Source organism: Tenrec ecaudatus, chromosome 3 (genome assembly GCF_050624435.1).
Source record: "Tenrec ecaudatus isolate mTenEca1 chromosome 3, mTenEca1.hap1, whole genome shotgun sequence".
NCBI lineage: Eukaryota > Metazoa > Chordata > Mammalia > Afrosoricida > Tenrecidae > Tenrec > Tenrec ecaudatus.
In genome coordinates this window covers 206,513,541-206,526,698 of record NC_134532.1, presented here as the reverse complement: position 1 = coordinate 206,526,698, position 13,158 = coordinate 206,513,541, and the positions used below count along the sequence as shown (strand labels likewise).

The 13,158-nt window shown below is 46.0% G+C and overlaps 1 protein-coding gene and 1 non-coding gene across 2 annotated transcripts in view; one reads left to right on the top strand and one right to left on the bottom strand.

Moving 5' to 3' along the window:
- The window catches only part of FAM184B (family with sequence similarity 184 member B), a 107,879-nt gene extending 98,630 nt beyond the window's left edge, over positions 1 to 9,249 (bottom strand). The window contains exon 1 of the mRNA XM_075543595.1: positions 9,103 to 9,249. Coding sequence (XP_075399710.1) covers positions 9,103 to 9,249 — 147 coding nt within the window. The remainder of the gene's footprint in view (positions 1 to 9,102) is intronic.
- LOC142443978 (U6 spliceosomal RNA) lies at positions 5,499 to 5,605 on the top strand. The gene has a single exon (XR_012783675.1). It is a non-coding gene; the product is annotated as a U6 spliceosomal RNA (small nuclear RNA).
- Positions 9,250 to 13,158: the final 3,909 nt, after the last annotated feature.

Below are 13,158 nucleotides of genomic sequence, written 5' to 3'. Positions count from 1 at the left end.
ACATACACACACAGACAGACAGACACAATGATTGGAGAGTCAGACATCACTCCCGTCTTTGCAAGGAAGACGTACTTCTATTTCCTAAGAACAAGTATAGACTGTTTTCGCATACCCTCACGACATCCAATCGGCAGGGCGCAACTTAAATTCAACTCAGCAGGATGACATTGGGTTGACAAAGTGCCAGGTATTGCAAAACTGCTAGAGAAATAGATGAATTAATAGCATAATGTGTAATAAAAATTAATTAGCATGTGATTTATTGCACAAACAAGGTTTTCTTCTAAGGCTTTTTGGAGGAAAGAGTGTGTAGAACTGAATTTTTAGAGATGAAAGCACTCGGGCAGAGGAAAGATCAAGAAGGAAATGAGAATGTGGTGGAGGCAGGAAAAACATGCAGGGCTTTGTGACTGACAACTAAAGGGTTTGAAACAGACTAGCTGAAGAAGTAGTATGGTACAGAAACTTTGGAGAGCAGTTGGTAAATTTCTAAACAAGTTAAACATTAAGTTGCCACAAATTCCACTCCTTTGACCATTACTAAACATGTCAGTTTGTCAAGCTGTGATGGCTTGCATGTTGCTCTGATTCTAGATGCTACTGGTATCTCAAATACCAACAAGGTCACTCATGGTAGACAGGTTTAAGTAGAGCTTCCAGACTAAGACAGACTAGAAATAAGGGCATGGCCACATACTTCTTAAGCAAGTTGTTCAGTTACGAACCATCTGAATAGCACCAGACAAGTGTCAGATGCCGTGCCACAAGGTGAGCACCTCAGGTTCGGAATGCACTGAAAATACGACTGGTGAAGAGCTGCCTCCTCAAAGTGGCGTCTGTCTTAGTGACATGGACGCGGCACAAAGTGCTTGGGACCTTCGTTTGTTGAGGTGACATGACTCAAAATGAGATGAAACAGCTGCCAACATCGATAAACAATTGGACCATGGAGTATGGATCTAGGAAAGTTGGAAGTCATCAAAAATGAAATGGAATGCATGAAAGGTAGGTCTCTTGGGCTTAAGTGAGCTGAAATCAACTGGTATTGGCCATTCTGAATTAGACAATCATATGGGCTACTCTGCCAGTGTGATAGTTACATAATCTGTGGTCAATTTGAGACACAAGAGTGAAGGGGTGGTGTTTAAAGATTGCTAATATGGGCTAATATTGGACTATGGACTTGATCTGGACTGGGCTGGGATGTTTTCTTAATATACTATTACTGTCTTATATAAAGCTCTTTCCTATACACACACTCATGTTTATGAATTTGTTTCTCTAGTCCACCCGGACTAACACGGCTAGGAATGATAACTTGAAGAGAAACAGCATCGGATTCATCAAGGAAAAGAACATGTTAAGAAATGCAACACTGTCAAAAAAAATGCAACACTGTCTCTGCTAGGATAATTTCACTCACCTACTGGATGTCTAGATAACATGACTATCATGCAAATTGACGCACCAACCACTAACGTTGGAGATGAAGAAACTGTAGGATTTTTTGTTTTTGTTTTTTTTAACCAACTTTTACAGTCTGGAAATTGACCGAACATGCAATGAAGATGCATGGACGATCACTGGTGATTAGAATGCAAAAATCAGAAACGAAAATGCAGGATCGGTAGGTAGAGAACACAGCCTTAATGAAAATAATGATGCTGGTGATCGCCTGATAGAATTTTGCGAGATAAGGAGCTCATGCATGGATACTTCTTTTAAAATGGTAGGGATGGTGGCTGTGCACACAGACTCCCCAGCTGGAAATGGACTACAGCTGAGGAAACATGATGGAGAAGTTCAGTACAAGCAGTCAGAAAAGGCCAAGGGCCAACTGCTAAACAAACCATCATTTGCTCGTATGCAAATTCAAGTTAAAGCTGAGGAAGATTTTTTAAGTTCCCAAAATCCAAAGTAAAACCTTGTGTATAGCCCACCTAACTTTAAAGACCATTTCAAGGATAGAGTTGATGCATTAAATACTAATGACTGAAGACCAGCTGAGCTGTGAGGTGACATCCGGGATAAGATGAAGGCGGCAAAGGTCATTGAAAAAAAGGAAAGAAAAGATGAAGATATTTGTTCTTAAACATAGAGTAGCTCAAGTAAATGGAAAAGACAGTGAAGCCAAGGAGCTGAACAGAAAAACTGAAAGCTCAACTTGAAAAGACAAAGTATTTTCATGAAGTGTGCGAAGAACGGGAGTTAGAAAACCGCAAGGGAAGAAGCATTTCTTGAATGGAGAGAACTAAGGGGGAAAACGTGTAAGTCTCAAGTTGCAATACTGACTGATTCTGGGAACAAAGCATCGACTGAGGCAGGAAGCACACAAAGAAGAAGTAAGGAATACACTGAGTCACTGTGCCAAAAAGAACCGGCTGATTGTTCTACCAGTTCAGGATGTAACAAAGGATCAAGAAACAGAGGCGTTGAAAAAAGAAGTCAAAGCTGCCCCCAAAGCATCGTCAATAAACAAGGCTCTAAAAATTCATGAAATGCCAAGTGTGATGCTTTCAACAAATGGAGGCAACACGGGAAGAGCTCACTTGTCAATGCCCAGAAAACTGGACGAGCGCTTCCTGGCAGACCCCTCTAAGTGCTCATTTCAAAGAAGGGTGATCACGGAATGCAGACACTGTTTAACAATACATTACTCTCACATGCAAGTATGATTTTGCTGCAGATGTTTCCAAACTGATGCAGCAGTAGATCGATAAGGAACTACCAGAGATTTAAATTGAGTTCAGAAGAGGACATAGAATGAGAGATACCACTGTTGGTGCCAGACAGACCTTGCCTGAAAGCTGAGAATACCAGAAAGATATTGACCTGCATTTTATTGACTATACAAAAGCATTAGGCTGAGTGGATAACAATTCTGGATAACATGTAGAAGAATGGGAATTCTAGATCCTTTCATTGTGCTTGTGCAGAATGGGTTCATAGACCAAGAAGCAGTTTGTCGAATAGAACAAAGAGACATGGAGTGACTTAAAATAGGAAACGTTATGCCTGAAGGTTACACTCCTTCATATTCATTCAATCTAAATGCTGAGAAAATAATACCAAAAGGCTGATTTAACCGAAAGTTTCGAACTGGTGGGCGCTTGACTTTGTTTGAACTCTTGTCGTGCGGGTGGTCAATGAATGGTGGCTCGGGACTACCATATACTTACTATTTTAATGCCCTCCTTGCTTCATTATGACATGTACTAATCTGGTAGGCATGGTTATGCTGCTGTGAATGAATGTTATTGGAAGATTTGCCCTCATACCAACCCCCATTGTTTGTGTAAACAGTGTCTAGTCACTTAGGAGTTTAACCTGTACAAGTCAACAATCCATGTATTATGGTTCACATCTGGCCTACACTTGTATACTTTTCTTTTATTAACAGTGTTTTAAATTCTATGCCATTGGCTAAATTAATGACGCTTTCATTGTGTAGTGGTTATGCATTGGACTGCTAACTGCAAGGTCAACAGTTTGAAACCACCAGCCAATGCTGCAGGGAAAAGATGGAGCCTTCTACTCTTGTGAAGATTTGCCGGCTTGGAGACTCAAAAGGTCACTACAGTCTACAGGGTCACTATAAATCAATATTGACTTAATGGCAGTGGAAGTGGCACCCAGGAAGATGATTGATAATGCTCTTTAAAATGACAATGTCTTTAAAATGTCTTTAAAATGACAATGCTGTAAGATGAATCAGACATGCATGAATAGATTTGGGGCTTGCACTTAAATTCTAGCCCCAGGCTAAGAACAATTACTTCTTATGCCATGGCCCTGCTTGAGACTCAACCTCATTAAGAGATCACTGGCGATATGGGTGCTATAGTAAAGCACGGTGAAGAAACTAAATGGTGCCCGGCTATCAGAAAGAATAGCATGTCGGTCTTAAAGGCTTGTTTTTAAACAAGTAGCCATCGGAGTTGAGGTGTAAAATAAGGCCATAATGAAGAAGCACAGGAGTCTGTGTGATCCAAGGATTGTAAATAACATAATCCAAATAAATTTAAAGCAAAGAATATCACCAGAGCTTAATTTGTGAACACCTGGTTTGCAGAAGGTTCTGGATTACAGTGGAAGACCAAAATCCGTTTGCAGGGTCCAGACACGGACTTAGCCTCCAATGAATATCCTTCGAGCATAGTTGAAGGATGTGATTAGCCCTGTCTTAAGAAAAAGATCATTATAGAACAGATATGGCTGACACAGTTAGGTCAAAATGTAACATCTCATCATTTGCTCTTCCTTCAATCCCATTTTAAAGTTGTTTCAATTAAAAAAAAAAGTGAAGGGGAAATACACATGGATGAAGTCCCTAGTGAAATCCCTCTGAGCAGGAGTCAGGGATGGAAGCAGCCTTGCTAACATGCGCTGCCAATGAAGCTAGGCGAACATTTAGCACCCTGACATTTGATCTTTCTTATGATTCATTTAAATTTGTTCTAGTTTTTAATATTTTCTGCTTTCTTTTCTATTGAGGTTTTAATCTGTTTTACTTTGTAATCCTTGCTAGTTTTTTGCTGTTGCTGCTTGTTTCTAAATATTTTTCTGCATATGAGATCCAAGATAAGTAAACCTATAGAAACGGTAACTAGATGAATAGCTCTTTGGGAGGGAGAGCAGGAAGCCAATAATGATGAATACAAGTTTAAAGAAAATGTTCTAAAACGGAATATGATGATAATTATATACCTCTTCTTGATGTGAAAGAACTATTAAATTGAATGGCATGCAAATTACATGCCAATAAAACTGTTGGGATAAAACAAAAAGGCTGATTTATATGAAGAAAAACATGGTTCGGATTGGAGACTCATAAGCCTGTGATGTGAAGATGAATGACATAATCGCGCTGGCTGAAAATCAAGAGATCAAACACTTCAGCTTCAGTATAGAGTACGCTCCAACATAAAGAAAATAAATTCCCTACAACAGGGCCAATAAACAACTTCATGATAAACAGAGCAACGATTGAAGTTGTCAGAGATTTTAATTTACTCAGATCCACAATCAATGCTCATCAAAGATCAGTCAGGAACTCAAACGACACCGTTCAGTTAGCAAATGTGATGCAAAAGACCTTTTTAACGTGTCATACAGCAAAATCGTCATCTTAAGGGATAGTTGGACTGACATCACCCCACCCCCCAACAAACAAACAAGCAAGCAAGCAAATCCACTACCATCTAGTCAGTGATGACTGACAGAGGCCTTATCAACTGCAGAACTGTCGGTGTAAAAGGGTCCCTGTGGGTTTCCCAGACGGTAAGTCTATGGGAGTGGAGAGATGCATCTTTCTCCCATGCACTAACCCAAGCTAGGGTATTTTCAACCACTCATTCACATGCCTGTAAAAACTGAACAATGAATAAGGAAGGCCAAAGAAGAATTCATGCATTCAAATTATGATATTGAAATTTTGAAAGTACCACGGGCTGCCAGAAGAACAGACAAATCTGACTGAGAAGAAGTACAACCTGGTGCTTGCTTCGGCGGCACATGTACTAAAATTGGAACGATACAGAGAAGATTAGCAGGGCCCCTGCACAAGAATGACCCACACATTCGTGAAGCGTTCCATATTTTTAGATATTATGGGCTCAAGTAGAAGGCAAATGTTTTGAGAATGATGATGGCAACAAATGTACATATGTTCTTGTCACAATGGATGCATGTATGGATTGTGATAAGAATTGTATGAGCCCCCAATAAAAAAGTAGTACAACCTGGATGCTCCTTAGAAGCAAGAACTGCTACATTTTGTCTTATGTTACTTTAGACATGTTATCAAGAGGGACCAGTTTCTGGAGAAAATCAGTGAAAAAGAGGAAAATCAATAAGACGGATTAATGCAGTGCCTACAATGATGTGCTCAAATGCAAGCACTGCAACCATGATTGTGAGATGACACAGAACAGGACAGAGTTTCATTTTCTTGTACACGGGTTTGCTAGAAGTTAGAATAGGCTCCATAACAAGGCCACACAAAGATTTGTAGAGCAATACAGTGTACATGGTAACAGCATTCAGAGTAATTAAAAAGTGAAAATTATTCATATCCAACAGCTGGTGAACAGGTACATCAAATGTGGTGCATCCATAAAACAGACTTACGTTGAAAGATAAAAGGTAATTCTGGAAAAAAAAGAAATAAAGCTTAATGTTCCCAAAGCAGAAGTGGATATAAATCACTTTATTAATCAAAAAAAAAGAATGGAGAAAATATGCAGCTATGAAAAAAAGGAATGAAAAATGCAAAATATAATTGAAGAAAATCCACTCAACTCACTGTCATTCAGTAGGTTCTGACTCCTAGTGACCCAATGGGGCAAAGTATAACTGCCCCTCTGGGATTTTTCCTCTTTCTGGGAATGGAAACTCATCTTTCTCCCTAATGGAAGAAACATCCTAGCTATATTAGTGTTCACAGTACATGTGCGTAGAGTACACTCTGGCCCTGCTAGGTAAGTGTGAATTGCTGACCTCATGGTGAAAGATTCCAGCCCACCAGCTGCTCTGAGGGAGAAACAAGGGGCTATCTGCCCCTGTACAGATTGGGAACTCCTCTGCTCACTGAAGTTCCCAAACTTATTTGACCTGTGGCCTCCTTTACAGAAAAAAAAAAAAAGAAGGCTCGGCGATCATGCTTGCCTATTAAGAACTTTTGTACTACACCCATAATCCAGAATAAAGCATGTGGGTCTGCTGCTGTAGCCCCTGGACCATTCCGGTGGAGCCCAGGGGATGGGAGAAGTCACTTTGGGAACCACGGCAGGGTCACTGAGTTGGAATCTGCTCGATGGCAGTGGGTTTGGATTTGAGCTTTAGGAGAGACCCAACTCCACCCAAACTCAGAAAGATTCGCTATAAAGAGCCGGAAAGGCTGTCACATAGGAACAGTCGCTAAAAGAAAGGAAAGGTGCTATACCAAAAACAAAACAGCTCATGTAAGCAAGGAGCGTAACAAGTGTCCAAGAAAGGCACTGTGTAATAAATCAACCGTGAAAGAACTGGGATAGAAACTACTGGCGATGTGCCAGGGACCATGTCTGTGCTTTCCCTGCTTTATGCATGCTTGTCACACAAGGCAGTCTCCAAATATGAATGAACGGGTGACCACTAGCATCGTATTGGAGAATGTCTGCTTACGTGTGTGCCACTCCACAAGGGCGGGGGCTGTGTGCTGCTCACTTTCAGGCCGCCGTTACTGGGTACTCTGCCTGGCACGGGGTAGATGCTCTAGATTCAAAGGGAGCCCACCCTTCATTGCTCCCACAATTTCTCCTCCCGGCGTTTATTTTAGCCTTTGTTTCAACAGCATTCATCACACGAATCACCTGTGTGAGCGATGGCTCTTATAATATTGTCTTTCCCTTTTCTCTCAGTATTTCAAACCTTGTCTCGCCAACGGTATTGTAGATTCTTTGAAATGGATAAGTTGCCTGGCCAGGTATTTGGGGTAGGGTGTGTGTGTGTGGCGGGGGGGATATTTTTCGGTTTGCTCTCTCCATTTAGAGATTATTGATGATCTCAAGAAACCCCAGTGATGAACTCGTGAATCACTGGGCTGCCAACCAAGGGATGACCTTGCTTGTCAAGCCTCCAGGTCTGAGGTTCAAACACCAGAGACTCTGTGGGAGCAAGATGAGACTACCTGCTCCTTCCTCAGGAGAATGATGGGCCACCTGCTTCTGTAGAATGACAGCCTTGCGCAGTTCTGTTCTGTCCTAAGGAGGGCTATGAGACGGGATCAACTCAAGGGCTGTGGTCTGGGGTCCTGGTTGTTGACGATACCATTAGCGCCAATATCACCAGCTGCGGTATCTTCATTACATCGTTTCTGTTCTTGACTAAAGCAATGGGTCACCGTCTGAAGGCAGGCGCAAAGAATATGGACAAGTTCTTGGTTGGGGCCAGAGAAGGCCCTCAGTAGGGTACAACGGACAAACCTGTGTGTTTTCTTCCTTCTCGCAAACTAAAGGGGCAAGTAGAGGGGTGGGGCGGGAGGTTGTTGTGAGGAAAAGAAAGGGAAGAGCTCATGTTCCGTCAGACTCGTGTGTCCAGAGCAGAATTGTTCTATTGGGGATTTCTGAGCTGTGACCTTTCCAAGGTGCCTCTGTGTGGACTCCTACTGCCAACCTTGCCACCAGCAGTCCGGCACTTGACCCTCTGTGCTACCCAGGGGTCTCGTTAGACAGGATGGTACCAGGAGTTTATTAAGGTGCCCAAAGGAAACCCCAAGACCACAGCCCAGGGAGCCCCTGAAACCTTTTTGAGTGGCAGGGCAGGGCAAACAGGTCCCAGCAAAGGCATCCGATGGCTGGAGCTGTCTGTGGACGTGGCATGTCCTTGCCGGTGGTCTTCAAGAGGGAGGCCCTACAGTCTAGCGAGATCTGACCTGGGGCTCTGGGCTGTCGAGGAGCGCTCAGATGGCCAGCCTCGCAAAGTCCTTTCTAATTCTGGGAACACAGTGCGCTGCGAGCTCTCGCCCCACTCACGTTCCTGCACACGTCTGCACCCAGTTTGATAGTAAGTCTCCCGGGCTGGCTTCCAAGGTGAGTACGGCACCACGCAAGCGCCTGGCTCTCAACAAATGACTCGAGTATTTGTTGAATGAAGGAATGAAGGCACCAAGTGTTTAAACACTCGCATGACCTCCCCAGCTGTAAGTACGGCAAGAATGATAGCATTCCGGGCATGACCGCTGGAGCCTGGCTGCCAACGCTGGCATGCATGCATGCGCGCGCGCGCACACACACACACACACACACACACACACACACACACACACACACACACCTTCCCCCTCCCCACCCCTACGCCCCTGGCACATTCCCACCTTGAGGAGGGACCGACCACCTGATCAGCATGCAGTCTAGGGGAAGTCTCTGTGACACTGAGCCTCTCGGCTGCTGTTTTAGTTAGGTGCACCCCCAGAAGGTCACATCACCCTGGTGTGGGATGGCTTCCCTGCTCAGCTGGCCTCCCAGAAAGTTTCGGCTTTGGTCCGGGTTCCCCGCAGGGGCGCCCGCAGCACTACCTTGCCAGCCTGAGCGCCCAGGGTACGCAGCCCGCCGCCCCTACCTTGGTGAGCTGGGCGATCTTCTTGCACATTTTTACGTGGATCTCCGGATCGCAGTCCATCCTCCAGGCGGTCCCCCCGTGGCCATCGGCTTTGGAGCCTGGGCAAGTGCCCGGAGGGTGCATTTTGCCGTGCAGCGCTGAAGCCATCTCTGAAGGGCGCCTAGCTGGCCGCGGCTCTGCTCCGGTTCCCGTGGGCACGTGCGTGCGCGCGCGGCCGGGGGAGCGGCCGAGCTTCCTCGGGAGCGCCGGCACTGCAGTCCCACAGCTGGCCCCGCGCTGCCCGCGTGGTCCCAGCCCCGGGGGTGTCCGCCTCCCAGGCTCCGCGCGCACCCGCACCCTGCGGCGCGGTATGCGCAGCCCGCCCGCTTGTGGTCGCAGAGGGCACGCGGCTCCCGGGCCGTTGTGGACTTCGGCCAAGCGTGCGTGACGAGCAGCCTCTGGTCCGGCCCTTCGAGCTACGTGGGTGGCACGGGGCTCCGCTGGTCTCAGGTTGCCACAGTGCACGGTTAGGGGAGGGGCGCCTGGCGCGCGCGCGCGGGGCGGACGAGTGGCGAAAGCCAGGCACCTTGACCTGGACGCTCAGTCCGCGGCTCCCGAGCCTTGAAGCTCTACGCTGGGGGCCAGGGCTGCAGGCGGAAGTCCAGGGTAGGGTGGGGCGGGGAAAGGTGTGAGCTGTCTGGGACTCTGGGAGGTGCGGGATTCGGGGCGCACAGGGTGAGCCTGCGCCCAGGGTGCGGGAGCGCCCCTCCGCCCATCTTGGGGAGGAGCCGGAACCTTGCGGGAGGACGGGCTGGCGATCTGGGAACAAAGGGAAGGAGCCAAGGCAGGCGGCGAGGGGACAAGCCTGTGACCTCTGGGACTTGGGACACATGCAGGAGTAGGAGCCCCAAGGGTGGAGCAGAGCAGGGGGAAGTGGGCAGGGTGCCAGGATGGCTGCAATTATGGGCATGGAAGCTGCAGAAAGGAATGGAAGGGTAGCTGAGTGGCAGAATGATAAGCTGAGTCCAACCAGCCACTGTCCAAATCCACACTGCCCACTCCCCATCCCCGCCCCCGCCTGAGCCAACTGGAGCCAGGACCTGGCAACTTTAAATTCCGACATGCTCCGCCCCCTATGGGGCCAAAATGGGTTGGCACTGATGACTGGGGGGCATCGGGTTAGTTTGGGTTTGGGTTGATGTGGAGAGCGCTTAACCCAAAACCCAATCCAACCCACTGCCCTCGAGTGGATTCAGACTCATAGCAACCCTAGGTGGGGAGGGTTTCTGAGATGCAACCCTCCCCCGAGTGGGCAGCCTACAGAGTGGTTGGTGAGCTAGAAGGGTCCACCATGCTGCAAGCCGTCCAGCGCCTAATTGCGCCTTGATTTCTCTGGTTCCAAAGGGCAGGCTTCTGGAAATGTTGACAGCACCCTGACCAGATTTCTCGTGGGGCGTGGATCAGTCATGGTGTCATTAGTAATAATCCAGCTTGCATGGTTAATATATTTCATTTTACAAATGGCCTTATATTGAGTTCTAAGAAAGTGATGAGCAAGCAAGCTTCAGGTGATCTCAGAACTCGTGAACCCGCCCCTCCACCTTGCAGGCAACTAGGCCCATTTTCATAGACAAAGGGATGGACCCTGGAAATTTGCACCCAGTTGGACAGTTACTAGTAACAAGAGGTATGTCAGTAACACATCAAGGAATATTGCTACAAAATCACAAACACCTTTCCCCCCAAACTCACTGCCACCAAGTGGATTCCAATGCCCAGCCACCCTGTCAGACAGTGTCGAACTGCCCCTGTGGGTTTCTGAGACCGTAACTCTTCACAGGAGTAGGAAGGCCCGTCTTTCTCCTGCAGAGCAGCAGGTGGTTTCAACTGCTGACCTTGGGGTTAGTTGCCTAACATAGAACCTTCCGTAACACCAAGGCTAATTCAGTAAAAAAAACCAACTATCAAAATGTCAAGCAATTTAGATGGTGTGTCCATTTCTCAACCCCTTCCCAGAATGTCCTGCTTTCCAACCTACACATTAACACCACAGCTTTCATTTCTTCAAGGGGCTCAAATCATTTTCCTTTCAAATATTCTTTAACTTTGACAACACAAAGACGTCCAAAGGGGTGAATCTGCACTGTGGTGTGGGTGTGGTAAAGGTTTCCCAATGAAATTATCCTAGGACAGCTCTTGCTGCCTTTGGAGAAAGAGCAGCTGGGGGTCATGATCAGAAAAACTAAACAAAACAATTTCCTTGATACAACTTCCCTGGCCTTTTCCTCACCAACACCAACTCTGTGTTCCTAAAATGCTTTCACAATAAGTTCCCCTGATTGCCCTGTGTCCCTTGGAGGAAAAAAATTATTTTTTAAATTAAAGTAATAATAAATAAATAAATGTCAAAGTGATCTCTGGAATTCCCCAAAACAATTGCCACAAACTTCTGGGCTGGCCTCTCTGCCTTGAATTTAACCAGGTCCTCGTAGATACCATGGTTTTGATTGAAGGCATCCTAAGACAAACCAAAAAACGCATTGACATCAAGGGCAGACTTGCTCTTGTGGGTTTCTGAGACTGAAACACTTTACAGGAATAGAAGCCTGTGTCTGAGAGAACTTTCCCGCAGGCATCTGTTGTTTGCAGAGACATGTTTAAGTATGTTTTGTTTTCAATAAACCTACACATATATGAATTGGAACTACAGCAGCTATACTTTTCGACTTGTCCTGATGAAGCCCTTCCTGTTCTTCTACTTTGATGCACTGCATTCGAATGACCTCTGTGCTTTCTTTGCTGTTTTTAGCTTCTGGTTTATCATCATAGTGTCTGAGGTTAGTGACTATCTCCAGGACCACCATCCTCTCCCTCAATGAACTTAATGCAACAGAATGCCTGCCTCCGGAATTATTACGAAGAGACTGATGTACATTCTTAAGTTCTTTGTTCTTTCACCTTAGAGCTCCTGGGCCAAAGTTCCTGGACTGGCAGTGGTCCAGGAGTCTACATTTTAACCAAGTTCCCAACTACCTTCCAAACAACTCCTTGAGAGTATTATGTTGAAGGCCTCCCTATAGACTGATTTTTTCTGAGAATTCAGCCATCATGCAAAGTAGAGGAATATTAATCTTTTGGGTTCCAAGCTTTCCCAGAGGTTGTTCACTGTTTTGGAAAATCACAATGGCTGGGTGGTTCACGGTATCCCCCACCAGTCCAACAGCGTACATTGTGGCTGCCACGCTCATGGTGTGCCTGCGCAGATCCTCAGCCTCTGCAGCCTATGTTAACTCATCGAGCTAATTCGTTCTATATTGCAATGTTTATTATCTAAACACGATGTTTCCTTTGATCCTACACTGCCAAGAATTTATACTAATTTAACAAATACAGAGGGCAAGTGGGCGGCCCTGGGTGGCACTGAGCATGAAGCTCCGAGTTACTAACGAAAGATGAGTCTTCAAACCCACCTCAGAAAGGCCTCAGGAGAGAAGCCTGGAGAACAGCTTCTGAAAGGTAACAGCACACCTATGGGAGCCCTATGACTCTAGCACGAGTGAGATCACTATGACTTGGAATCCATCCAAAGGCAACTCAGGGTTTGTCTGTTTGCTTTTTACATTATTTATGAATTTCAGGAAAAAGTCCCCTGCAGTTCCCAGTGCTCTCGCCAACTCTAATTCATAGGTCCCTTTCCGCTCTTAGGAATGAATTAGAAGGCAGAAGAGAATTAAGCCCAGTCTCCAGTCTAGGGTGAAAGAACATTTGTTAGACTACTCATGCCGTATTGACACTGTGCTAAGGCCTTTACTCATGTCTCATCTCCAGTAAGGTACTGTACATATTCGTGTATAAGCCGTGCTTTTCAGCACATTTTATGCTGAAAAAGTCCCCTTCCGCTTATACTTGAGTGAGGATCCCCACTTACCTGTTCTCCGGTCTCCCCTGCTCATCTGCAGGAGCCTGTGGGTGGTCCAATGACTGCCATCACCGCTCTTTTCTCCCGCACGCCGGCAGCCTCTGTGTTGTCCGTGCTGCACCGGGCCAGAACCTGCCCGCTTCTGTGCGCTGGTACCT